We start from the raw sequence: 27,325 nt of genomic DNA on the forward strand, positions 1-27,325 counted from the left end.
GCTGAGCTCCAAGGAATTGATGCTTTCGAATTGTGGTGCTGGAGAAGGAGCAAGGAGATCAAACCAGTCAATCTAAAGGAAATAAACCCTGAATATTCATTAGAAGAACTGACATTGAAGCGGCAATACTTTGGCCGCCTGATATGAACAGCCAACTCATTGGAAAAGACCCTGATGCTGGAAAAGACTGAAGGCAGGAGAAGGGGGTGACAGAGGATGAAATGGTTGGATTGCATCACTGACTCAATGGACATAAATTTGTGCAAACTCTGGGAGATGGTGAAGGACAGGGAAGTCTGGCGTGCTGCAGTCCATGGGGTCACAAAGAGTCGGACACAACTTAGCGACTGGGCAACATCTTACTTCCTCTATGTTAATTTAACACAGTTGCTTTGTCCTAGAAATAGACATTATAATAAGATATTACCCTTGAGAACTGTTTACTTCCAGTTACTTTATAACTGGCTGGCGTTTTCCAATCTAAGACTCCCTGTTTGGTTTTTCATATCACACTGAGTGCACACAGAGGATGCATGCATGTACTCTGCTCTGAACCAGCCTGAATCCCTCTCTGGGGTCCAGGGAGGAGACAACAAACGTGCTCTGCACCACTGCTCGATACCTGTCCCTTCATACCTACAACCAGGCAACCATTAGTTAAAACTGCACTTTAAAAACACCTTAATAGTTGGGAAAGCAGAACTTTTTAAACAAAAAACAAAGCAAGTATAGATATCCAAATAAAATGACAAAATGTGATACATGTTTAATAACAAGAAACTTTATTGAATTACAAATTTAAAAATGGCTCACTTAAAAGTGGGACTATTTTAATCTTCTTACACTCATTCTTTCAAAAATTCATGTTATTTTCCAAGTGATAAAAGGTTACTCTGTGACCTGACAAAGTAGAGGTGGGATGGCACCAGTGGCCAATTCTTACATGTGGTGTCTTCATGTGGACTTCTGGATGTTTTCTCTACTGCATCAAACTGGCCTGCGGTGAGCAGTGGGGAAAGGGAGGGAGGAGGGGCATGCAAGCTGGTGCTGAAGTCTTTCCATAGGGGTTGGAGAGGGGAGATGGAGCAGGATGAGATGTGGTCCTCATAATTGGAGATTCAAGATGTGCTACAGCCAGTGAGATCATTCTTCCTTATTCCCAACCAAGCAGATGGCACACACTTAACTGCAAGGTCCGTCCCATAAACGTGGGCCATGTTATAGCCCACACACTCGTCTGTCCCTCAGCCTTACTCCTGTGTAACAGAGGCAGCAAGTCAGTTAGGACAGAAATGTGCTCCATCAGTCTCCATATGGAAAGACCACAGCTTAATGATCTATATAAGCCTTAAAGTCCTCAGTCAGGACAGATTTCCAAATCAAAGTCAAGTCAGGAACTGTTCACAGGAACCACACTATTTTAAAATGCTAACATCTTCCTCCCAGTGTGTCTTCCTACAAAAGGTAAAAATGGTCCAAACTTTCCACTCTTTGCCTGTCTGGGATTTATGAAAAGCATACCAAATTACGACGGTGTTCTGTAAAACTAAAATACACTACAAAGTCAAACAGGTAAATAAACAACAAACCAAACTGATTTCAACAAAGTCAAGTCATATTTCCAAAAACTAAAATCTATTAAGAACAAGTAATACACATGTACAAGAAATTACAAGAAATGAGGATCACAGTTAGTTACAAATGCAAAATAATATCTAATTATCCCAGACTTGTGAACAGAATAATTAAAATCAATTTCATATGCTAGTTCAAATATTATATACAATTTAGATAAGCTGGTCAAGTATTACTTGAATACACACCATGTCTGATAAACTTATAATTACACTGCCTCTTATCCTTTTTTAATATTTGCAGGTACATGCCAATATAGGAAAAAAAATGTAATTTCCACTTGCGTGTTAACTGAGAAGAGTAACATTCTACTGCGTATGTTTTATATTGTATAAAAGTTGTTACATTTTCTTTTAAGAAGAAAAAAAAGGTAAAAATTAACTGCCAAAAGTTTATAAAAATGAAAAAAAAAAAAAAGTTTTGAAACAGATACCATTATGTGGTCTCCCTACTGACCTGAAACTACAGAAGGCGTTTAAGGAAGGGACACTATGTCAAAACCAGAGACTAACCCAAGGGAGGCAAGTTACTTTAAAAATCTGATTTGCAGGAAAACTAGCTAGTTGACCTAGTCTTTAAAGCTAATTAATTACAAAATCCATCTTCTTAATGGTCCAGATGTTTTGCCAATGCTTCCAACTCAACAGAACTGTCAAAAAAGAAGAAATATTTTATGAGACCTTTAAATGCAGACAATGGGGTGAACCTCCTTCCCTGTTCAACACAGCATACACATGACACTGCTAAACAAACAGGCATTTTTAAAAAATATGCTGTATTTTCCAGACATGAACAGTCACCTATATTGTGTTTGACTCTTCCAATTTAGAATTGCTAAGCATACATAAAGAAATAGTATAAAATATTTTCTTATTAAGCACTTCTCTCCTTAATTCTTAGGTTAAAAAAATTAATTCCAAATTTGAACTTCCAGAGTAAGCCACCATAGGCATCAGCTTTCTACATTACATTGAATTTTCTTAAATCCAACAGGAACTGTGTCAGCACTTTGCAGCAAACTGCCTGTATTCAATACAAACTGTGATATACCCAGTCTTCCTCCTCCTCCTGATGCTAAACAAATCCAGCAGAGCGCTGGAAAAACCGGGTTTGCCCAACAGGATTGAACAGCATGAACATCTCTCCCGTAGACCAGTTAAAGAAACTGCCAGCTCCAGACAGGAGACACTGCTTCAAGCCATGAAGACACTGTCAGCACCATAACCTTCAGGCCCAAGAACAGAATCTCTGTGTGTAATGTAACAGGCACTGGCCTCACCCCTGGAACCCTGCTGGAGCCCTCCGCCCACTGTCTTTTTTGTTCACTTCTGATTTCAGGAAATGCTTTAACCTCTGTGATTGTTTTAAAGTAAGGAAAAGTCTAAGGTAAGAATAACTTGAAAAGAAGCTTGTAGAATTTTCATACACACACATAAAACTAATCACAAATAGAAAGCATTTTTGGAGTATCAACAATGACCAGGCACTTTTAAATCTATCATTTCTACTACTCAGCATGACCTGTAATGTGGGTCTTATTTATATTTGTCTGTGAGAATATCACAGTTCAGCAACAGTAAGGGGCAAAGGAGCCGAAAGCGTGTCTGGCTCCAAAGCCCACCTTCCTCCTGTGGGAGCCCCCAGTCACACACTCCTCGTGTCCCTACCTCTGTTTTAGGTGATGTTTCTGTGGCTCACAGAAATCACTGAAGGATGGATCATTCATGTAACATTATTTGCCTGTGTGGGGCTAATTTAGGAGAACACAGGCAACACAAAAGGCTTCGTGAGAAGCCTACCAGATCATGGCAGTGCTCATCTGGATTTCCTAGAATAAACACTGAAACCAGTGGGCTGGACTTCAATGAGGCACAGCAGTTTCTCCAGGATAAACATTTATGCAACCATACACACATGTATGTGTTCCAGAAGAACAAGCATGGGAGCGCCTGAAAGGACAGCGTGCGCACAGGATGGCGACACAGTAGCTACACCTCTAAGATCCAACCTTGACTCCTGCACCAAGACCACGCAGAGGGCAGTGTCCGAAGTCACTGCCTAGTTCTAGCAGAGTACCAAATAGTGTGATCCACAACAGACGCCAGCCCTAGCCTCCCCAGCATGGGGCAGTGTGAGCATGGGACACACGGGACAGCCCCCAGAGAAGAGCCAGTGTAACCACCCCAGGGAGAAACCACCCCACAGAGCCGGGTGAAACAGGAAACCCCCGGGAACCCTACCTTCCACCGGTTTCCACACTCGTTGCAGACGACAAACGTTGTCATGGGTTCATCAGCACTCCGCGTTTGTACCTATGGCAAAGTTGGGTGAAAAACACTGCTTTTCACAACACTACAGAAAATCCAACTTAAATTAGGATATCCTACATCAACTACAATGGTAGCACTATAAAATGTGTAACAGTCTAAAACAAGCTATTAACAAATTAGCGAAATAATAAGGAAAGAACACACATTTCTAAACAAAAGTCCTTGTCTTCTCATCTTTATCCCAGATAAGTGGGAAAATCATCTAAACTCGCACATTATACTACTGACAAATGGCTAACAAATATGAAACATTTTAATCATAAGCAGCACAGAAATACTAATTAAAAGACCTCTGTTTTCTTACAAATTTGCAAAAACGTAAAAATTACAAATACTTCATTCTGACAAAAACTGCCAAAACCTTTCTAAAAGTCAGACAGCAACAAGAGCCTTCAATACCCATCCTCTGTGACTGAGGAACTTGACATCTGCTCTAATATAAGACTGTAACTAGAAACACAAAGTTACTTTGATATGTTTTGAAAGAGATCTCAAGTAGAAGGATGCATTCTTAATACTAACAACAAATCCAGCTAACTGAAAATACGTTGGTGTTTGTCTTGAAACAGGAGTCGTAAGCCTCTTAGTATGAAAGTCCATCTATTAACAGTCACAAACCTGGGTGTAAGTGCAGTTCTTCTTTTTACATTTGCCGCACGTGAACAAGTCTGTCTGGGTCCCGCCCGTCTTGGCCATCTGGTGCTCTCTGATGGCTTCTTTGGTCAAGTTTTTCCGCATCTCTTTGAGCTCATCACTAGCCATCTCCTATCACAAGGACAGCAATACCACCCAGTTACAGGCACCTTCTACATACATGCAGAATGCTGTTTATGCTCTAACAGTTAAACAACAACAGGATCAAAATCAACTTTTAAAATTTTGAAAGTGAAATATCATATTTTTCCTCAAAGGACTCATCAGTTTGTTTACTCTTACATTTTTCCCAAACACTCAGAAGTCTGTATGTGAAAGCTGCATTTAATGCAATCCTATAGTGATGAGCGTATCCAGACCATGGACTCTAGTACCACACCCACCTCCTTCACCGGAAAAGGAACCAGGGGCCTCAGAGGAACGTTTGGTTCCAGTTTTGAGTCAAGGAATGCACAAGAAAGGCAGAGTATCGTCCTGTGCCAGGAAGCGAAATAATAAGGAAAGAACACACATTTCTGAGCTGCCTGACCACTGTGAGCGCATCACTGGACAGAGGGGCTACGTGACAGAGCTCCATTGACCAGACAGAGGATAATTTCTTTAGCCACCATGATAAATCACTGAAAAGATCAACCCCACTGGATAAATAAAGTCACAAGTCTGTAACGACACTTAAAAAAGTAGAGCACAAACACATGCAAAAATGGCAATAAAAGCCCCCGTTGGGGGTTACTGGGGCGCCAACCACTCCTTCTGACAACTGTTAACCAAAGGGAAGAATTACACATTCACCTGCCTTTCCTATCCTAACCAATGGCCTTAAACTCAGAGCAAGTGCTCCTTTATCAAAGAAGTCTAGCTAAGAAAGGTGAAAGGACTTTCAGAATTCTAGAAATCTGTTTTGCAGTTCCTAATGACATCACCAGTTCAGGCAAGGATCATCAGTGGGTGAACAAGCAGATGAAAGGCCAGTGGAGAACCTCACAGAGAAGGGATGAGACTGTCTGTACACAAATCCCTGATAAATTTCCACACCCGAAGAGAGCAAGATACATGTCTCCTGAAGTGATGCAGTATGAAGTAAGAAGGACCACTGATGAAGCATTTGTGCAGGGAAAGTTAAACCTGTATATAATCTAAGCTACAAAACTAGCTTCCAGTTCACAGAAAAGAATGGAGACAGAAAAATTAGTGTAATGAGGAAGAAATGGGCAATTCAGTGTGAGATACTCAAGAGATAAACCAGTTTCTTCAATAGGTCAATGTCATAGAAGAAAAGGGGGCTGGAAAAGGAGACTTAACTGTGTTCATACACAGCCTTAAGAGACCAAGCTTAAGGTGACATCTAGACTTCAGATCCTGATACAAAGTAAATGTACAACCAGGAACATACAATGACTATAAACCAGGTATCAGATACACCAAGGAATCATCACTAGACTTGCTGGATGCAGTGATGCTATGAGTGTAGTTACATAAAAATGTCAGATTTTTACAGATTTCTCTGAAGGATAGAGAGGTGGAAAGATACAATGTCTGGAATTTGCTTGAAAATAATTCAGGGGAAAAGAAGGAAAACAGAAGAGACAGATGATAAACAAGTGACAAATTACTTAATATATCTGAAGCTTCGGTGATGGGTAGATAATAGGACTTCATTACACTATGCTCTGTACTTTGGGAAAGTTTAAAATTATTCAAATGAGGTTTTAAAAAATGAATCTTATAAATATAGTTTTCATTAGTTATACAGAAAGACAAATTCACTTGGATGCTCAGTAAGACAGTGAAACTGTAGACACATTTCAGCTTATATCTATGTACTGCTACATCTAAAAAAGCAAACAATGAATTTCATTTTCTGCATCACTTTCTAAATAAATATAAGGATAGTCAGTAAGATGTAGCCAATCTTATAGTATTTAACCAAGAAAAGAGCTTAGAGGTTACAAAGTCTGTTTGCAATTAGAAATTTAATTCTGATTCTACATGAATCTACAATAAATAACTTTTATTTTTTGATAATAATTTAATAAGGCAACCACTCAAAGATCACGGTACAGTTATGAAAGGGACAAAGTACTAATGCTAACAGATTCAATCACCTAAGTTCTTGTCTAGTATACTGTATATACTGTGTATAAAAGTGTACTAGGATAGCTATTACAGATGTAGTATTTATTCAGTACTTCATGATTTAAACAGACTTTACACTTGACATCATGGAATACCACCACAGAAATGTTCTATTCAAATACACTCACCTCTGCTGTCATTCTAGCAAACAAGTCAGGAGGAATGTTCCCACACAGCACGTTTTTCCTTAAATTTGGATTTTTGGCATCCTTAAGATTTGATATCCTACTTCGTACTCTATTTTTGTATTTCATGTCTGTATTCCTTATTTCTTGATAGATAGGTACTAGGCCGTTAAGGAAAAAGGTTAAATTATAAAGGTCCTAAGATCATTTTTTTCAAATTCTGCCACGATAAGAATTCCTGAAATTTCTAAGCAGTATTTCCAATTCAGATTAAATTAATAAGGCACTGTTTTCCTAATAAGGCCTGATTTCCTGATCAGTACCTGGCAAAAAATAAGTGATTTTATGCTATGAATGCTATTAAACTTTCTCAATGCTTAATGCCAAGTGACACAGATTAAAAGGGTTTAAAAATGTAACTCAGGTATTCAATCTGAGTAAGAAAACTTTAGAAAAAGAGCTTGAACTTATACATGCTTTCCCTGGCCCAAATCTGCATTCCGCCAAGGATCCTAAAAGCCTCAAAAAGACCACACAGCCAGTTCGTAGTGGCCTGGAGGTTCATCTCCTTCCGGCTCAGCAAGAAGCCAGGTTAGCAGGAGGTTTTTCTCAATGGGACAGGCTCCAGCAGAGGCCCAGCCCTAGAGCAGCCACCCCTCAGCCAGGACAGGCCTGCAGTACACTGTCACCTGTCACCAGATGGTCCCTGCTGCCGGACCCATGTGCAAGACTCCCTCTCCCCAACCAGAGTTCTTTCTGAAGCAACCAGCATGAACACACAGGATGACAAGCTCAGGCGATTTCTATGCTTTGCTGAGGGCCCCCCTCTCCACAAGGTGAGACCCCACTTTACACTCGCTAGCACGTGTCCATGAGACGTTACAGTCTCAATTTGCAAGGCGGAAAAATAAAAGCACTATCACCATTACGTGTCTTACTTTTGCATAAGAGGAAAACAAGAATAACATGTCATAGACAGCCTTTCCCTTTCCCACCAAAACAATCAAGACAAAAACTGTAGAATAAGATTTTCTCTTCTTTACAGGAAGAAAAAATAATCTAGTGGATTCTTGACACCATTGTGAATATACACGCAAAGGATATCTTCCTCAATCTGAGATCCCAATTCTTCCTCGTCAGCTCCAATGGCGATGTAGTCATCTAAACACAGACACAGAGCAGTGTCATGAATGAATGATTACCACACATTAAAAGAAAATTTCAGTACAGAGCCAATTAAACTGTATTCCTATTTCTTCAGCCCCACTTGCCCTGTACAAAGAATCCTTTCAGTATAGTTTCCTTAGAATCTGGTCTTCTTTGTGACTCCCTCGGCTCCTCCTCTGGATTCAGCTAGTGTCCACAGGGCTCCTGCATGGATGATGCCTTATCCCTCAGGAGTCGGGGAGTCACGCATCCAGCAGGCAACCCTCATTTCACAACTCCAGAAATTCTGGCTGTTCCCACAGAGAGCAGAGAAACTTATGCAAAGTACTGTCTTGTCTCCTTCCCGCTTCAGACTTCCATGCGAAGAAACCATTCATTTCATCGGCCAATCACATATACGGACACACTCAAAAGACTTCTAGGCAAACATTCAAAGCGACAGAAGGAACAAAAAGAAACTAGAAAGAAACAAGAAAATATACATAAAGAGATAATAAAGGAATCAGAGTAAAGAAAAGGCAGAGTAAGAAGAAAAATAGGTCATACTAACTAGGGCTCAGGATAATAGAAAAGGATGCATTTTTAGAAGACAATAAATATATATTCCTATATATGAAACTTTAAAGCCAAATTTTACATAGGAATGAATACCTCCAGATTAAATTAGAGCTCCCATATATAAACCAAAATCTCTTTCCCACTTAAAAAAGTAGGAAATGAAATTATGAATATAAAACTTATTATATGTCATAGTAACATTTAACAACAGGACAATAATATGTATCATTAACTCTCAATCTGAGGGGGGCAGATACTGAGTTTGCAGATTAAATGTGAGGAGAAAAAGGATTGTGAAAAAGAGTTTAAATAACGACGACTCAGGGGAACATTCGCCAGAAGGAAGGAACCTACTGTTTCTGAGAATCACCCGTAATAAGCAGAGGCCTGGATGCCTGCGCCTCACTGCTCTCAGTAACGTCCGGCACAACAGCCTCTCCCTTGGCTGGGCGGTGAGGGGCAGCGACCATCGGGGTCCCACCCAGAGGATGAAACGAGATGGACAGGGCAGCGGCGGCCTTGGTCAAGGGACTGAGCAACAACATTTACCTCCTGTTCGGAGAGCAGCAGCGAGCATCTCCCTGCACTTTAACCGCACAGAATCAGAAGTGCTCGGCGCCCGAGGGAAAGATGAGACGTACGTGTCCCGGGCATTGGTCTCGTCCTTTCTGCTACTCGTGTTGCCACTGGAGCTGCTAGAATATACACACAGACACACACAAAAAAAAAACAAAAAGGGAAGTCAGGAAAACTCTCTTAAAGTGAGTATCATTACCATTACTCTCTAAAAACAGTAATTCTGGGCCTAAATAAATGAAATAATATTCCAGTGATTCTTAAATGGAAAAAGAAAAAACCTGCCTGTATATAGATTAAAAAGAAGTTAAAACTTTTAGTAAAGATGAGACAAGTCTTTTATTTTTTTAACTTTGATCCTCCTTTTAAATGTTAAACAATATTTTTAATACAGAAAATACATGTTACGCCTCAATACAGCACATGAAAAGACGGGATCTCAGTTATGAGCAGAGGTGGGAGGGGAGGGCACAAAGACTATGATTGCTCTCGACCAAAGCCAGAGAGAAACGCTGGCAAACCCTGCTCCAATCAGACAATCAGTGAGGCTTATACATGAGACACCACTTCAGGATAAAAACCACATGGAGTGAGGAGTTGTGAAAATACAAACATCTCTTAATATCTCCCTAAAAACATCAATACCATTCCAACAATTAATAACTCTTCCAGTCAACCTAATCACTTCAAACACTCCTGATTTAACTTGCTATGTTAGATTCTTACTGAAATATTTTCGGACTAGTGTCAGTTAACTTTTACCACAGTAAAGATTTCCGCCAATTAGTTCTGCCAAACTAATCCTGCCTTTCACTCCATGGACGTCACCTGGTGCTCCCTACCGGCAGGCAGCCCCTTGCCCTTGCCGGTAACCCAGCGGGCCTCCACACACAGCCTGCATGGACCTGGCGGCAACTCCACAGGCCTTCTAAGGTCAGTCCTGTGTTTTCTGAAGCCTCCATGACCCCTGTCTCCCAAAACACATGAGCTTCCATGAAGTGAAATACCTTTCCTCTCTTGCTTCAGGGCTATTCTGTGACGTAACTGCAGTATCTTTTTTCTTTTCTTCAGAGTCTTTATCTGTTGATGGTCCATCTGAAAATTTATGAAATTCCTAAGTTTCAGCACTTGATAAAACAAAACAAAAAACAGGACTACTACATGTTATCAAGCTATTTATGCAAGCAAAAAAAGAAAACAAAAACCCAATAAAATCCTAAGCTTTTAACAAGTAAATGAAGTTTACGCAAGCTATTCTATTAGCCAATGTACATGGAAAAAACACTGCACATTAAAAAAAATTAAAGTGCAAAGTATATATAACAATGTTGTTTTGATAATTTTTCATGAAGTAAAAAAATTTGAGGTGGTACTCAAAATACAAATAAATATTTCAGAGATAGTAAACAAAGAAGATTTTCATAGAATATACTTCAGGATTATGAGGTAGGCCTACTTAGCATCTCCTCTATCTTAAACAATCTGAAAACTAATACAGGTTATTAATACTAATAAAGCATAAGCTTTAAGACTTAAAGAAGTGAGTCATCAGACATGGGAAAATAAAGTACATAAAATAGGTTGGGTGAAGGCAACACTGCAAAGAAACATTCACGTTTATATCAACCAAAACAGCTGTGAAGCTGGGTTCAGTAATATTTGGCCCCTGAACTACCCCAGTTTGGTCTACTTTTTGATCCGTACACGAGTCCTAGAGCTGCATGAATAACTCAGTTCTCCACTGCCCTCTGTACAGAACATGGAAGAACATTCACCCTTGAGGCAGGACTGCCCAGGCAGCTCTAAGCTCCCACCCCAACACTCCATCCAGCTCCAGGAGGAGAAGGGGGCTTGAGCGTCCCCAGATGACGCTAACATGCCACTCTGGACAGGACTGACTGACGGAAGACAGTCCCAAGCACAACTCCAGAACTATCATGGGAATCAGTCCTCATGACACATGTCAGTTCTCAGAGACCAACTGTATTGTCCCCTTTACTCTATAATTCCCTGGAAGGCCTAAAGATGCTATGGTATCGTGAGGAAGAAAGCATGGATCAGCGATGACATTTCAGAACAGAGCAAGGACCAAGACGTGTTCCCAAGACGGGTAGGAGGCTTCAGAAAGGTCACATGATGCATTGTGTCCGACTCTCTGCAACCCCATGGACTGTACAGCCTACCAGGCTCCTCTGTCCATAGGATCCTCCAGGCAAGAATACTGGAGTGGGTTGCCATTTCCTCCCCCAGGATCTTCCTGACCCTGAGATCAAGCCCAGGTCTCCCACACTGCAGGTGGATTCTTCACCATCTGAGCCACCAGGGACAGGTAATACAATCAGGCAGTACCATCTAACAAGGTCCAGTGCTGGTGGGGGAGCTGTAACGCTGCCATGGTGCAGTGAGCACTAGGGTGGCCCTCTGAAAAGGCAGGGCAGTAAGAGGCAGGAACGGTCATAAAAACACTCCAACCTCTGAGCAGAGGATGGTGAGCCACGCAGCAAAGCTCGGCTCACAGGGCTCAGACCACTCCCTAGCTCAGCCAGTCAGCACCCCTCCTACTGCGCACAAACAAGGCACCTGATCTCTCAGACCCTCGACTGTCTCAGCACAAAGTGGGGTTACAGCAGCCCCTCGACTGTCTCAGCACGAATTTGGGTTACAGCAGCCCCGAGCACGCGGGACAGCTGGGAGGACTAAGTGCACTAATACAGGCCCACACACAGTGTGTCTTAAGTATTCAGAACTGTGCTAACCAGAAGCAGTAGGAAATCTCCCAGAAATCTAGCTAACAACCTAAACGGCAATGCTTTCTGGTTTGGAATCTAATACAGGATCGTCTATTTAGTTAGTTTTCTTAAGGCTGAACTTTCTAAATTTCATAGGCTTTATAATTCTTGGTTACTAGCTTCCAAGCTCTTATATGTTATAGGTCTTTTATTATTACTGCTGCTATCTATGAAGTTTTAAAAGCTTCACTTCTTTTATTTTCTCCTCCACATGAGAATGGTAACTGCTCAGGAGATGGCTGGTTCCAGGGCTGGGACAGATGAGCCCAGCATGTTGCATGGTGCCAGAATGCAGGAAAGAGGTTAAAAAACAACAACAAAAAAGAGCAAGGAGCTTGTCAAAGAGACACAGAAGCCAGTTTGCAGGGGTGCCCACTGGTCAAACCTAGGACAATGTAACTATCAAAATAAATATGAGCAGGAATGGATTATAATCCATTATATAGAACAGGAACCTATGCGTCCACATTCACAACAGAAAAAGAACTGGGAGGCAAGAAGAGGGTTCTTCTTACAGAATGAGGATGTGTGAAAACAGAAAAAGTAGAAAAACTAGAAAATCATAATTTTGCAACTGTCACTCGAAGAATGGTTTGGGCAGTAATCGGGGGATACCAAATGGGGGTGGGGGAAGGTCTGACAGGGAGCACCATAGTTTCAGGGTCTTAAAGTGATTCCCACAGAACTCCTATTAGACACAAGGAAAAATCATCAGTGATGCACTGTACACCTTGGCTGAGTCTCAGAAATAACACCGTCCTATCTCTGTACACCACACACCCCAGAAGGACATGACACACATGCGCAGCACCCCAACTACAGACACACAACCGGATCTAGTCAGGAGAAAATGACAGATAAAGCCCGAACAGGGAACGTGGCGGTCCTGGTTAGGCCTCAGCGCGTTCACTGCAGTGGGCCCAGATCCAGGCTCTGGTTGGGGAACTAAGAGCCTGCAACATGCACTGGGCAGGCCAAAACCAGACAAGCCCCTACACACAGCAACAGAGGGAGGGGAGGAGGGGGCATGTGTTTTCAAAAGTCAATGTCCTAAAAGACACAAAAAAGCTCAAGGATGAGGAAAAAGCTGGAAAAGTAATTACTGGGATAACTGACAAAACTGGAACGACAGCGCGCTGCAGATTAAGGTAACTGTACCAATGCTAAATTGCCCGAATTTTCTGTATTAGGATTACGTAAGAAAATAAACTTGTTCCAAGAAAACACACACTTAAGTTTTAAAGAGTCAATAAAGAAGAGAGATCCACCTATTCTCAAGTAGTTTGGAAAAAATAAAGTGTAAGCATAAAGAGAAAAATGAGAAGAGATTATGACAAAAGAAACATGGCAAATAGTAAAGATGAATGCCCTAGAAAAATGACACGTGAATTATTTTTATTATTTTTGAAAACTTTCTCTAAGTTAGAAATAGTTTTTTTCAAAAAGTGGGACACCTTCCCCTCGGGGAAAAATTTTCTTCTTAAAGAGGCAATCCAGGGGAGGAGGGAGGTGAGAAGTATGGAGAGTAATGTGGAAACTTACAACACCATATGTAAAATAGATAGCCAATGGGAATCTGCTGTATGACTTGGGGAACTCAAACGGGGGCTCTGTGACAATCTAGAAGGGTGGGATGGGGAGGGAGGGCACATGGGTCTACAGATGGCTGATTCTTATTGATGTATGACAGAAATAAAAAAAATTCTGTAAAGCAATTATCCTTCAATTAAAAAATAAAGTGGCAAAAAAAAGAAAAAAAGGCCATCCAATTATAAGTATTAAAAAAAACCAAGAAAGTTAAATCTGACTAGCTTAAAAAGCAGAACCCTCAAGGTCAGACTAAAGCCCCCTCCCAGATTATAAAGTACAGATTTCAAAACACCTATATTCACTAAAAGAAAAAAAAAATTCAACAACTCAATGTTTGAATAAACCAGATCATAAATATATATAAGGGAAGATACCTAATAACTTTTTCCAGGATTTGATGAGGGACTTTGCTAAAGATGTAACTTCTTCATCTGTGCTCTGCTTGCGAATAGCATTCACTGACATTCCAATTCTTGTGGACTGCAAGGCAATGACAAAAAAAATGTACACAAGCAATTTTATTTCAGGCAATTCGTTGTTTGATTTTCTTGTTTTCCAGATGCCTCTTCATTTTAGAACAGAAAAAACATCAACTGTATCAATTCTTTTAGCAGTAGACTGTCGACGTAAGACACACACATCAAGGGTCTCACCACCGAGATCTGCAGGCATGTTAACTCACTACTGAAGTGAGGCTGGTCAACGAGTAAGATGAAGTCAGTCTCTCTCACAAGAGAACAGAACAGAGTGTCTGTGTGTGTAGGCAAGGCAGGCGGATGCAACCATGGCTCTCACACACCCACTTTGCCTCTTCACATTCTTCTGTACAGATGACTATGTGCATCACGCACTGCACCTTATAAGGAGGACACCTAAACAAATACTACCGTCCACACGAGATTAAACACCAGCACACGATCACAGATACTAAAAATGGACTTCACAGAATACAGAAAACTTAACTTGCGGTGACATACGTGCTCAGGGGCGTGCTGGGAACGCCCATATTCATCAACCATCCCAAGATCCTTTAAAATCGAGATCATCATCCCTATTTTAAAAGATGAAGAGACTGGAAGTGTCAATAAATAACCTGGCCAGCAGCACACCATTACTAAATGGCAAAACTGGGATTTTAATCCAGGTCTGTCGCCTCCAAAATCCATGCTCTCTTCCCACACATCAACTGTCTTCAAACTGTGCTGAGAGAACATAAAGGCTCTGATGGCCAATTATGGATGATAGATAAAAAATGGTGACTTAATTAGTAAATTCAGGTTGTCAGTAGACAATCTTTCAAAATATGGTTATAGAAAGAAATAAAATAACAAAAGGAACTGTTAGTGAGATACAAAAGGGAGCCCCTGCTATAAACTTTAAAGCTGAGAAATAAATGGATCCTTAAGGTTTCCTTTTAAATTATTCAATGCACTCAACAAAGAGATGTAGGGCAGCTGTTGAAGAATCTAGAATATGTATCTGACTGGACTGTCCTGTGTTCTCTCTCGGAGAATGGAGCACAGCGGGGGGAAGTTTCCACAGCAAACACAGACAGGGGATTCACCACTCTAAAACCCCAAGGTGGTTTGAGATCAGCATTTGGGGGACATTTTCCCCACAGAAAGTGATTCCTTTCTTATAGAAGACATATGTTCTAAGAACTTTTCTCAGTGAAGAAAAACTGTTAGAACTTTAGAATGCTTTACAACTTGTCTAAAGCACTGCCTTCTCAGCCAGTGGGGCATGCACTTGAATGCAGAAAACCTTTCAAAAAAGCAGGCAACATTTTTCTACGATGGTAACGCAGTAGATTACTAATTTATGTTACCACCTTTAAAAAAAACAAAAACAAGTTAATAATGTTTTACACTATAAGAGGAAAATACAAAAAACTTACGTTGGTATTGAAGATGTTTCAGTTATTTTATGACAATTACCTATTCAAAAATTATGACATATGTTAGCACATACCTGTAATAGTTCCAGGGTCATGGGAATATTCTTAAGCTCCTTCAGTAAATCCAATGCTCCAGCCTATAAAATAAAATAATTTCAAACTAAGTTCTCCAGAGAGTAAAGCAAAGAGTAACCAGAGATTTAAATGTGTATTTTCCTATCCACAATTCACTGAGAGTCATTTATTCATGTGAGGAGAATGGTATATAGAGATACAGATACACAGATGAAAGAGGAAAAGAAGAGAGAGGAAAGAGTTTTCCAAATAGGCTGCAACTCACTAGAGGATCATAAAATCCATTTATTGGGTTACAACCAGCACCTACGTGTTGTCGTGTGAAAGTTTACTTTCAGTAGTATTTGTTTATATGTCCCAACTAGAAATATGCAATGTTTCTCACTGTGGTGGTACAATACCCCCAGACTTCCATGCAGGGCAATTAGCTATGGAAGCAGGAGTGGGAGAATGGTGGTGGGGGCACCGCTTCTCTACAATTCTCACCATGCCTCTGCACCTCACAGCTCAGACTCAAGGACACTGCTGTCTACCTGGTTCTTGCAAGGTAAGAAGCAAATTCTGAAAGGAAATCCAGAAGTGAGGTCTCTGTTAAGCTCGCAGGCCCATCTTCTGCCAGGGCTCTGATTCCCATCTAGAATCAAAGGCTCCCATGCAGCTGATGACATGCGACTTAGCACTGCAGCTAAGGGGGCTGGAAGTTCTTGAGAGGCAACAGTGCCACCTACAGCTTGTGGCCAACTTTCCAACGTGATACTCATTCAATCAACCACATTTCAGTTCAGTTCCGTTCAGTTCATCTAATACATTTAACTTAATCAATCATATTCCATTTAGTCTAATAGTGACTTAATATTTGGACAGATCATTATTCTACATACCACTAATAAAAAAACTACTAAACTATCATAAACTTTTCTTATCACTTCTTTTTACTTTTGCAGTTCCTTTAGACTTGGAATTTTTGTCATATTACCTTTTACATATAGAGAAATATAATCAAAACTAGCTAAGGTGGTGGTTCTAAAACTATTTTGCAGAGTTTAACACTTATGAATTGCCTATTGACTCAGATTCCATAATATCGGATTTTAGCCCACAAAAAGCTGTGTCAAAACACTAGTAACACAACATTTCACAAAAGAATCCATAAAAGAGCTCCCAGCTCTGAACCATCAGCTCTCTGCAGGCACCAGGGTGGGCTCTGGGTGTGTGAGCCTGCTGCCTTTACCAAACTGCTCTTCTCCCACTGGCTTCTCGGGGGGCCAAGAGCACCCCGCTACTCTCAGATTTCCTTCCAAGTCACTGACACCTGCTCCACGATGTCGATGCTGGGCTGGATGTTCTGTCTGTGAAAGCACATCTCAACATCCATCTGGCCAGCAACACGTGTAACTCATTCTGCTTTCTGAAATGTTAAAATATGAAAACTAGGCACTCCATGAACCAGTGAAACACACCACACCCTGGGAAAACAGAAGGCCCAGAGCACGGAAGAAGCATGGAACCTCATGGTATCACCCTATTTCTTAAGTTTAAAATCAAGCAAAGGTTTCTAGCCAGATAATTCCTCCACTTAAAGTTAACAGATATGGCCCTGGAGAATAAAACAGTATTAAATTTTCTTCTGGCAACAGATACATCCTTTTAATTTAACCCAGAACCTCCTAGCTAAAAACAAGTTCAATAGAAATTATGAAACAGGTCATTATAAAGGATTTTAAGGATCTACCTCTTAGAGATTCCTCCTGACCATAAATTCTATAATTTCTTTTTATTTAGAGACAAGTAAAAATTGTAAAACATTAGAGTTGTTAAAAAAATAAAACACTGACTTTAAATTTACTGTTAATCAAGAATTTTTATATGCGTGCCATTTTTGTGAGCAAGTGTCTTTAATCCTGTATCTGCAAATCCCCAAACCAAAATCCTTTAAAAACCAAAATATTTCCCATACATTTTCAATAAACTCATTTGGCAGTAACATCTAATCTCAACAGATGTACAGAGCTATTTAGTTCTATTTATCCTACTTAATCTGTGAATGTTACATTTCACTATAGAAATGCCAATGTCTGATTACCGGGAACTGCCCAGCTCCCACTGACGATACTATGAAATATGTGATGTTTGTACTATACCAATACCTTTATAAACCTGGAAAATTTGGAATTCTGAAATACGTCAAAGACTCTGAAGGTTCTGATTACGAGACTGTTTGCCTGCACCCTTATCTACCGTAGATATCTTTCTTCTACTCAAGTCTCTGTGGTCTTTTTGAAAAACTTCTGACCTAAGATCAATTAAAAGTGAAGAGAATCACAATTATAAGAGTCCCTTAAAAAGCAGGGTCTCCTTAGGTTTACATAAAGCTGGGTTGCATATAAAGTTGACTCTTCTAACACATCAGCAATGTGGCTTAAGGTCTAAGCTGTTTTTCAAGCAGAAGGAAGCAACAGATTTGCATTAATTTCATCACACTCTCCTTTTTCACTTGGATCTCTTTGGTGAGACTGGGGTTAGAGATATAGGCTATGGAAGGAAGGAAAAGTTAAATAACACTTATGGGATAAAAGTATGACCTTTCTCAGAATTACAGTGTGTTCTAACCAAATAAGATGTGTATTTCAATCAAGGTTCTTTCGGAAATAAACAACTATTAATATGATGATCTGGATGGGTGAAAAGGGCAAAAAAGAGACAATCATATGTTAATTCAGTGACAAAAACTTTTTTGAGGGTTACCATGTGCCAAGCACTGTATACAGTATCTCATTTCATCTTTACAGTGAATCCTATGGAAGCAGGAATCCTATTATTCTCATTTTACAGATGAGAAATTAAAAGCCCAGAAAAGTTAAGAAACTTGCACAAGGTCACATGATTTACTAACCAGAAAAAGTGAGATTTACCCCATTCTGTCAAATGACACACTCCCCCTTAACAAACACCCATTTACACCACATGCCAAGCTCTCTGCTGTGCTGAGGACACAGCAATGACCTCAGGAAATCTAAAAATAAGCAGAAATCTTTGAGCCTCCACTTCAAACCCTCAATTAAACAAGAAAAACAACCAAAACCCTGAATTCAGAGAAGGTAAGTAATTTGCCCGAGGCGATACTGATGGGTACTGCAAAGGGACAAGAGCCCAGTTTCCTGGCCTTACCTCACTGCTCTGTCCATTCTACAGCCCCACCCTTGGGGCAGTTCTGCTCCGTGTGAGCTCCAGCAAACAGCACTACTAAACAGTCCCTAATCATCACCTGCTTCTAAAAGTCAAGTCTATTCGATTGCAGCATCTCCTACAGACAATGATGCAAGAGAAAGAAAGAGTCTGCCTCAACTTCCAGAGTTAAATTTAGTTCACAGTACTGGCTAAAAGATAAACAGCTACAGACTACTTTATTACACCCTTGGTACTACTACCTGTCATCAGAGAGATGTGCTTTATAAAATATGGTATGATGAGAACCCAGTATATACAAGACTGTACAGGATCCAAACAGCCTTCTGTTCAAGGAGGAGAGAAGGAGCAACACAGAACACAAAGAGCACACATGTACATGGTAGGTCTAGATTAAAATCCAGGCTCTGTCAATTCCTAACTGTCAGATCTTGGGCATGTTACTTTGCTTCTTCAAGCTTCAGCTTCTTCATGTGTAGATGAGCATATTACACTAAACTTTAGTTAAGATGATCAAATGAGGTAATGTAACACCTAAGAAGTATCAAATTAGAGTGCCTGACATATGAGAGATGTATGGTAAGATACAAAATTTATACATAAATTCAACTTTATAAAAATTAAAAGCTTTGGGGGATTCCCTGGTGGTTCAGCAGTTAAGATTCAGTGGTTTCATGGAGTGGCCTGGGTTCAGTCCATGGTTGGGTAAGTAAGATACTGCAAGTCACACAGTGCAGCCAGAAAAACAACAGTTTTTATCTTTCAGAAGACACTATTAAGAGAGTGAAACAGCAGCCCACAAAATGAGAGATAATATATGCAAACCCTATCTCTGATAAGGGTCTAGTATTCAGAATATAATGGAGAAGGCAATGGCAGCCCACTCCAGTACTCTTGCCTGGAAAATCTCATGAACGGAGGGGCCTGGTGGGTTGCAGTCCATGGGGTCGCTAAGAGTCGGACGTGACTGAGAGACTTCACTTTCACTTTTCACTTTCATGCATTGGAGAAGGAAGTGGCAACCCACTCCAGAGTTCTTGCCTGGAGAATCCCAGGGACGGTGGAGCCTGGTGGGCTGCCATCTATGGGGTCGCACAGAGTCACACACAACTGAAGCAACTTAGCAGCAGCAGCAGCATTCAGAATATAAAGAACTCTCACAATTTAGTAATACAAGTATTCAATTTAAAAAATGGGTAAAGGATCTGAACAGACATTTCTCCAATATGCAAGGGCACCAAGTACTGAAAAATGTTCATCATTAGTCATCAGAAAAATGCAAATCACCACGATGAGATACCACTTTATACTCAATACGAAGGCTATAATCAAAAAGCCGTAATAACAAATACTGATAAAGATGTGGTGAAATTTGAACCCTCACGCTACTGGTGATAATGTAGAATAATAGTTCAACTTTGGAAAATCGTCTGGAAGTTCCTCCAAAGGCTACATAGACACAGTTATCAGATGACTTGGCAGTTCTACTCCTACAGAAATGCATACACCCAACAGAAATTAAAATATATGTCCACACCAAGACTTGATCAAGAATGTGCTTAGATTATTCATAATAGTAAAAAAGTGGAAAATGCCCAAATGTCCATCATACGATGAGTAAATAAACAAAATGTGATACATCCATCAGAAAAAAGGGATGCTATTCAACAACACAAAGGAACACAGTATTGACATGCTGTTAACACAGATGAACTTGGAAAACAGCAAGCGAAAAAAAATAAAAGGCCACTTATTGTATGATTCCATTTACACGAAAAGTTCAGAATAAGCAAATCAAGAGAGAAAGAATGTAGATTAGTGGTTGGGGGCAGACATAGTGACTATGTAAGAGGCTATTTAACAGATAAGTTTCCATCCGGAGTGATGAAAATGTTCTAAAATTAGATAGTGGTGATAGCTGTACAATTCTGAGAATATATTAAAAACCATTGAATTGTATACTTTAAAGGGTGAACTGTATTGTACGGCTATATAAAGCTGTTATAAAAGATTGTGTTCATATCAGTTCAGTCGCTCAGTCGTGTCCAACTCTTTGCAATCCCATGAATAGCAGCACAAAGACTGGGTAGTCATTCTAAATTCTGATTTATGCTAATTAATCTAACCCTGATATGGAAACCACAGTTTGTTTTTTCCCCAACCCAGGTAAGATTAAGACTTAGAAATGTACATATTTCAGGTATCCCTGCACCTAGATTCTCTCTTTGCAATTTAATTCTTCTCAGCCCTGAGCCTTCAGTGAAGGAAAAAATAAACAAATCTCAACATCACTCACATTATTAAATGTGTCCCTGAACTTGAAAATTCTAAGTTCTCACTTGATTCCTCTAAGTCTAGTGATACAAATCCTTTACAAAGACAAACCAGAAGATGTTTTTCAGTTCAGTTCAGTTGCTCAGTCGTCTCCGACTCTTTGAGATCCCATGGACTGCAGCATGCCGGGCCTCCCTGTCCATCACCAACTCCCAGAGTCTACTCAAACCCATGTCCATTGAGTCAGTGATACCATCCAACCATCTCATCCTCTGTCGTCCCCTTCTCCCATCTTCAATTTTTCCCAGCATCAGGGTCTTTTCCAATGAGTCAGCTCCTCGCATCAGGTGGCCAAAGTACTGCAGTTTCAGCTTCAACATCAGTCCTTCATATCCTAGGTACTGCCAAGAGTTTTATATTCATCTAATCTTTACTAAATTGTATCCAATTTACTACCAAAAAAACATTTTAGACCCTAACAGCTAAAGTTCAGAAGAGTCAGAATTTGAACCAAGATTAGGAGACAGACTTGCTTACTGACATTAAGTCAAAATGGCAAGAAAAAGAAAATCTATGTAAAAAATTGCTAATATCTGAAAATTTAGAACTAATTCACATGATTCATCATGGCCTCAAAGTGCACCCTGTTTAAGATCAAGTGCACAGACAGGGCAACATTCTGGGCAGCACCAGGGTCAAGATATTGCGGGGATATTTAGAGAAACCTGTCTGCCCCACAACAGCAAACACCCTCGTTGCCCAATGTACCCAGACAAGGTTCAAGACCCAGATTCTAGAGAGATGCTTGGAGTGGTAGATGCTTGAACAGAGTGGTACTGGCTTTGACGCAAAACAGATTCAGATTTATATCATTTGGCCACTCTGTAGCTATTAGACTTGAGAATTCACTCAAGCGCCTAAATACTTCACGTCCTCATTTTTTTTTAAATATATATTTTTATTTATTTTTTGGCTGCACTGCACGGCATGTAGGATCTTAGATTCCCCAAAAGGGATCAAACTCATGGAGTCTCAGCCACTGAACCGACAGGGAAGCCCAATTTCCTCATTTTTAGAATAGAGATTAAGACTTAGCTCAATAAACTGTCTGAGGAATAAATCAGATAAGGTAGGTACTGAGAAGAATTCCTAGCTCAGAGTAATAGCTCAATAAATGGAAGCTGTTTTTACGATTACTTAAAAGCGACACCTATGTTTTTTACTATGATAGTAAAGCACTATCTAACAACAGCACTTAAACTTCAATTCAGAGGAAAACTATTATTTTTTTAGCAAAGTCCATTTTTTCATAGTATAAAAACAGTATAAAAAATAGCTTGTAGAGAAAATCTGGGAGCCACACACACGAAAAATAAACAAATCTATCATAATCCTACAATTCCCCAGAACAGCTTCTGTTAAATTACTGAACAACTTAAAAAGCTTTCATGGGCTGCTGGTGGGCCGGGAGGGAGAGTCATTTAGACTGTTTCCCTTTCTTTATTTCATCTGCCTATTTGAATTTCTGTAACACAGACAGGAAAAGAGAGAGGAAAAAAGTAAAAGAGCCAGTCAATTTTACCTTTCTTTGAGGGCGGGGCGGGGGGGGGGCAAGTTTTTATATTGGTAAAGTTTTGTACTACCAGAAAAATAGAAGATTTGAGAAGAAAAATGAGACTTGAGGCTTATTTGTGATACTTCTCATTCTTCTGTTGACGCTTTATGTCCTTATAATTTGAGAACTGCAGATAAGCATAAACTGGTCTTCTCAATACTTGCTCACTAGGAAATACCTCATTTTTGGGAAATATCTATTACAAGGAAAGGAAACAAACACAAGCATCACTAGATGATTAAAGGATAGATTATATAGCCCAAGTCAGAGAAAACAATTATCCAACTAACAGCCTTTTCCCCTAGGCTACGCTTCTATTGTCGGAGAAGGCGATGGCACCCCACTCCAGTACTCTTGCCTGGAAAATCCCACGGACGGAGGAGCCTGGTGGGCTGCAGTCCATGGAGTCGCACAGAGTTGGACACGACTGAGCGACTTCACTTTTCACTTTCATGCACTGGAGAAGGAAATGGCAACCCACTCCAGTGTTCTTGCCTGGAGAATCCCAGGGACGGGGGAGCCTGGTGGGCTGCCGTCTATGGGATCGCACAGAGTTGGACACAACTGAAGTGACTTAACAGCAACAGCATTCCCTATCGGAAGGACTAATGCTGAAGCTGAAACTCCTCACGCGAAGAGTTGACTCATTGGAAAAGACTCTGATGCTGGGAGGGATTGGGGGCAGGAGCAGAAGGGGACGACAGAGGATGAGATGGCTGGATGGCATCACCGACTCGATGGACATGAGTCTGAGTAAACTCTGGCAGTTGGTGATGGGCAGGGAGGCCTGGCATGCTGCGATTCGTGGGGTTGCAAAAAGTCAGACACGACTGAGCGACTGAACTGAACTGAGGCGTTCCCCAGACAGAGAAAAAAACTTGCCAATTTAAGCAAAATAACAGAAATGTTCAGCCAATGAAATACCCAGAATTCATCACTTGCATCAGGCAATGAATGGCCTGTGAAAAAACAAATAGCAAAGGCAACTGTCTAGAACAGAAAACAAACAGGAAATACTTTAAAAGTCCAAAATTGCAAATGCAGATTAACAGGCTATGAAATCACATGCTAGGCAATGCACCTGTGAAAGGAAAAGAGGAAGAGACTAAGTTTGAAGCCTGAAGAATTCGGTGTTTAAGGTTGCTTCCTGCTTTGGCATGCAGTCCAGCAGAACACTCAGCTCCTGGCTTAATCCACAGTGTACCCTTCATGGAAGCTGGGGAACTACTTGGCCTGACTTGGTTTCTTACTCTGTAAAATGGATGCAGCACAGCTGTGTCTGGAGTCCCAAAATGCCGCTGCACAGATGCTTCATAAAGTGCTTTCTCTAAAGTGCTATACAAACCAGGTTAGTTTGAGAATTCAGTTTAGCTGAAAAAAGACGGCTTTGCAGTGAAGGACAGGGAAGCCTGGAGTGCTGAAGTCTATGGGATCACAAAGAGCGGACACAACTGAGCGACAGAACAGACAGCTCTGAAGCAAGGGACTGAAAGTGGCACAGGCAGGTGGACAGAAATGCAGAAACTGGGACATCTCATACAAACCACAAGAGAACACATCCACATAAACATGTTATCAGTGACAGAAAACACTGCTGGCATCAACAGTAAAGCGCCCAGAGAGGCCCAGCCAGGACACTTGTGCAAACCCGCCCAGCAGAACACTCTCGTCAGGGTGTGTGCCTGAGACACAGCCCTTCTGCACTCTACTGCCTAAGGAGATCCACTTAAAAAGAAGTTTAGCAGCTTGCCAAACACACTGGCATCGTTTACCTTTTTAATTGCTAAACAAACATGGAAGGCAGTTGAGATAATCCACGGCATGTTTAGCCCTTTCCAAAAAAAAAAAAAAAAAGATCCGGGAATTTCACGTTTTGCTTTATCAGCTTCGTGTCTGAAACAGATCACAAACCGCTGTTCGAAGTTTTCTTGTTTTTAGCCAACGAGCCCGGAAAATGAGAACGGATTCTTTCAAACGGCGAGGGCTGTCTGTACTCTTGGGCTAAGCCAAGAGGCTCGGCCACCGTCAAGTTTATAGTGAGAACGCCTCGATGAAGTTCACCCGGCTGCACCAGCCCCAGGGGCCTCAGCGCTCAGACCGGGCCCTCGGCCGCGGGATGGAGTTCCCCACCCCCGAAACCCTGTGCCCGGGATGTGGGACAGAGCACCCCCCGCTACCAGAACCCTCTCCCAAGAACACGGGATAGGACTCCTGCCCCGGGACCCCCTCCCCGGGACGTGGGACAGGACACCCCCCAGGACTCCACCCAGGGCCCCTTCCCCGCGATGCAGGACAGGACACCCCTCCCAAGACCCCTCTCAAGGACGCAGGATAGGACTCCCGTCCCCTGACCCCCTCCCCAAGATGTAGGATAGGACAACCCCACTCCACCAGAACCCTCTCCCAAGAAGGCAGGATAGGACTCCCGCCCCGGGACCCCTCCCCAGGATGCGGGACAAGACACCTCCGCAGGACCTCCCTCTCCAGGGACCCCTCCCCGCGATGCCGGACAGGACACCGCTCCCAAGACACCCTCCCAAGGACGCGGGTTAGGACTCCCACGCCGGGACCCCCTCCCCGCGACGTGGGACAGAACTCGCTCCCCAGGCCTCCCCTACCAAGGACGCGGGACAGGACCCCTACCCCGGGACTTTCTCCCCAGGACGCGGGTCAGGACTCCCTCGAGGGCCCCCGCCCCAGGACGAGGCCTCGCCGGTGTCAAGCAGAGAGGGCGGGCGGCGCGGGCCGCGAACCCCGTCAGGCCGCCAGGCTCCCGCGTCCGGTCCCCGCCCGCCACCCGGCCTCGCTCCGCCCGCGCCGCCCGCCGCGCTCACCGCGTTCTTCTTCTGCACCATCTTCTCCATCTTCTTGGCAATGCGGATCACTTCGTCCTCCATGGCTCCGGCGGGCCTGCCCCGCGCCCGGCCGTGTGGGACGGGAAGTACGCGAAGCTGGCGGGCAGCGGGCGAGTCCAGGCGTCTGCGAGGCGCCTCAGCAGGCCGTGCCCAGGCGCTTCCTCACCGACCGAGCCCGCGGCGGCGGCAGCGGCGGCGGCAGCAGAGGCGGCGGCGCTCCTCCCCCGCAGGCAGAGCCAATCGAACGGCGCGCGCGCCGAGCAGGCGTCATCAATCGACAGAGGCCAGCTGGGCTACAGGCCCGACGAGCCGCAGGTCTTCGCCGGCTGTCGTGAAAGTGGGCGGGCTGCGCCGCGGAGATTCGCTCGCACGCCCTGCGGCCCCGCCCCCACCCCCCCACCGCGGTTCCCTGGTGCTCCAGTCCCCCTGGTCTGCTGGTCTTCCGTCCACGAGCCGTGGCGCCTGCAGAGACCATCCCCCGGGGTCCCCCCGGCGGCTTTGGAGGATGGGACGTGGTGAGAACCCCAGCTTTTTTCCCGCTGTCGACCGCTGCCTGGAAATTGGATTCTCCATCCCCCTGAATAGATTGTTGTAAGGATGTGGCATTGTAAGAGTTTCCTCTTTAAAGTCGTTTGTAAACGCCGTGAGGACGGGGACCCAATCTTGTTTGTTTCCTGACTCAGAATGTTGGTCGCTGTACCTTGAATATAGTAGAATAGTCGTTGACAGTAACGTTCTCATCAAGGAAATTGATGAAGGCGTCTCACCTGCTCTGAAGATAAGTGAGGAAGTTGAAATGTAAAAAGTTATGACTAACAACCCAAAACCGAGGTAGAAAATCGAAATAATCAATTCTGGAGAGTGTAGGCTCCTTCCGTAGATCTTTGCCCAGTTAATACCCTGGACTACCGTCTCTTGCTGACATATTGATTGCAGCACTTTCACAGCATCATCTTTCAGGACTTGAAATAGCTCTACTGGAGTTCCATCACCTCCACTAGCTTTGTTCGTAGCGATGCTTTCTAAGGCCCACTTGACTTCACATTCCAGGATGTCTGGCTCTAGATGAGTGATCACACCATCGTGATTATCTGGGTCGTGAAGATCTTTTTTGTACAGTTCTTCTGTGTATTCTTGCTACCTCTTCTTAATATCTTCTGCTTCTGTTAGGTCCATACCATTTCTGTCCTTTATCGAGCCCATCTTTGCATGAAATGTTCCCTTGGTATCTCTAATTTTCTTGAAGAGATCTCTAGTCTTTCCCATTCTGTTTTTTCCTCTATTTCTTTGCATTGATCGCTAAAGAAGGCTTTCTTATCTCTTCTTGCTATTTGGAACTCTGCATTCAGATGCTTGTATCTTTCCTTTTCTCCTTTGCTTTTCTCCTCTCTTCTTTTCACAGCTATTTGTAAGGCCTCCTCAGACAGCCATTTTGCTTTTTTGCATTTCTTCTCCATGGGGATGGTCTAGATCCCTGTCTCCTGTACAATGTCACGAACCTCATTCCATAGTTCATCAGGCACTTTATCAGATCTAGGCCCTTAAATCTATTTCTCACTTCCACTGTATAATCATAAGGAATTTGATTTAGGTCATACCTGAATGGCCTAGCAGTTTTCCCTACTTTCTTCAATTTGAGTCTGAATTTGGCGATAAGGAGTTCATGATCTGAGCCACAGTCAGCTCCTGGTCTTGTTTTGCTGCAGAGAATATAATCAGTCTGATTTCGGTGTTGACCATCTGGTGATGTCCATGTGTAGAGTCTTCTCTTGTGTTGTTGGAAGAGGGTGTTTGCTATGACCAGGGCATTTTCTTGGCAAAACTCTATTAGTCTTTGCCCTGCTTCATTCCGCATTCCAAGGC

General features: G+C 42.2%; 1 protein-coding gene across 5 annotated transcripts; it reads right to left on the bottom strand.

Annotated features, from left to right (window-relative positions):
• Positions 1-759: 759 nt before the first annotated feature.
• On the bottom strand, positions 760-25,639 carry TCEA1 (transcription elongation factor A1). 5 transcript variants are annotated; one of them, XM_027972958.2, is made up of 10 exons: positions 25,442-25,639; positions 15,532-15,594; positions 13,935-14,040; positions 10,189-10,276; positions 9,155-9,297; positions 7,985-8,041; positions 6,884-7,038; positions 4,584-4,730; positions 3,876-3,947; positions 760-2,284 (listed from the first exon to the last, which is right to left on the bottom strand). In XM_027972958.2, the coding sequence occupies exons 1-10, from the start codon at positions 25,502-25,504 to the stop codon at positions 2,276-2,278; spliced, it is 903 nt and encodes a 300-aa protein (XP_027828759.1). In that variant the 5' UTR covers positions 25,505-25,639; the 3' UTR covers positions 760-2,275. The 5 variants fall into 5 exon arrangements, with proteins under 5 accessions (XP_027828759.1, XP_014953237.2, XP_060249392.1 ...); XM_015097751.3 differs by having other exon boundaries at positions 9,155-9,300; XM_060393409.1 differs by adding an exon at positions 17,771-17,825 and having other exon boundaries at positions 760-3,947; positions 9,155-9,300.
• Between the last annotated feature and the right edge of the window lie 1,686 nt (positions 25,640-27,325).

Source organism: Ovis aries, chromosome 9 (assembly GCF_016772045.2).
Source record: "Ovis aries strain OAR_USU_Benz2616 breed Rambouillet chromosome 9, ARS-UI_Ramb_v3.0, whole genome shotgun sequence".
Classification (NCBI taxonomy): Eukaryota; Metazoa; Chordata; class Mammalia; order Artiodactyla; family Bovidae; genus Ovis; species Ovis aries.

What these genes read in the sequence shown, in the direction of transcription:
- TCEA1 (XM_060393406.1), bottom strand. Translation starts at nt 25,504, where the DNA reads ATGGAGGACGAAGTGATCCGCATTGCCAAGAAGATGGAGAAGATGGTG. An exon ending in TGCTGCTCTCCGAACAGGAG is followed by an intron (nt 8,042 to 9,154) that starts GTAAATGTTGTT and finishes GTCTGTGTTTAG; the next exon opens with ATGACTACATCGCCATTGGA. An exon ending in TTGCTAGAATGACAGCAGAG is followed by an intron (nt 4,731 to 6,883) that starts GTGAGTGTATTT and finishes TCCTTGTGATAG; the next exon opens with GAGATGGCTAGTGATGAGCT.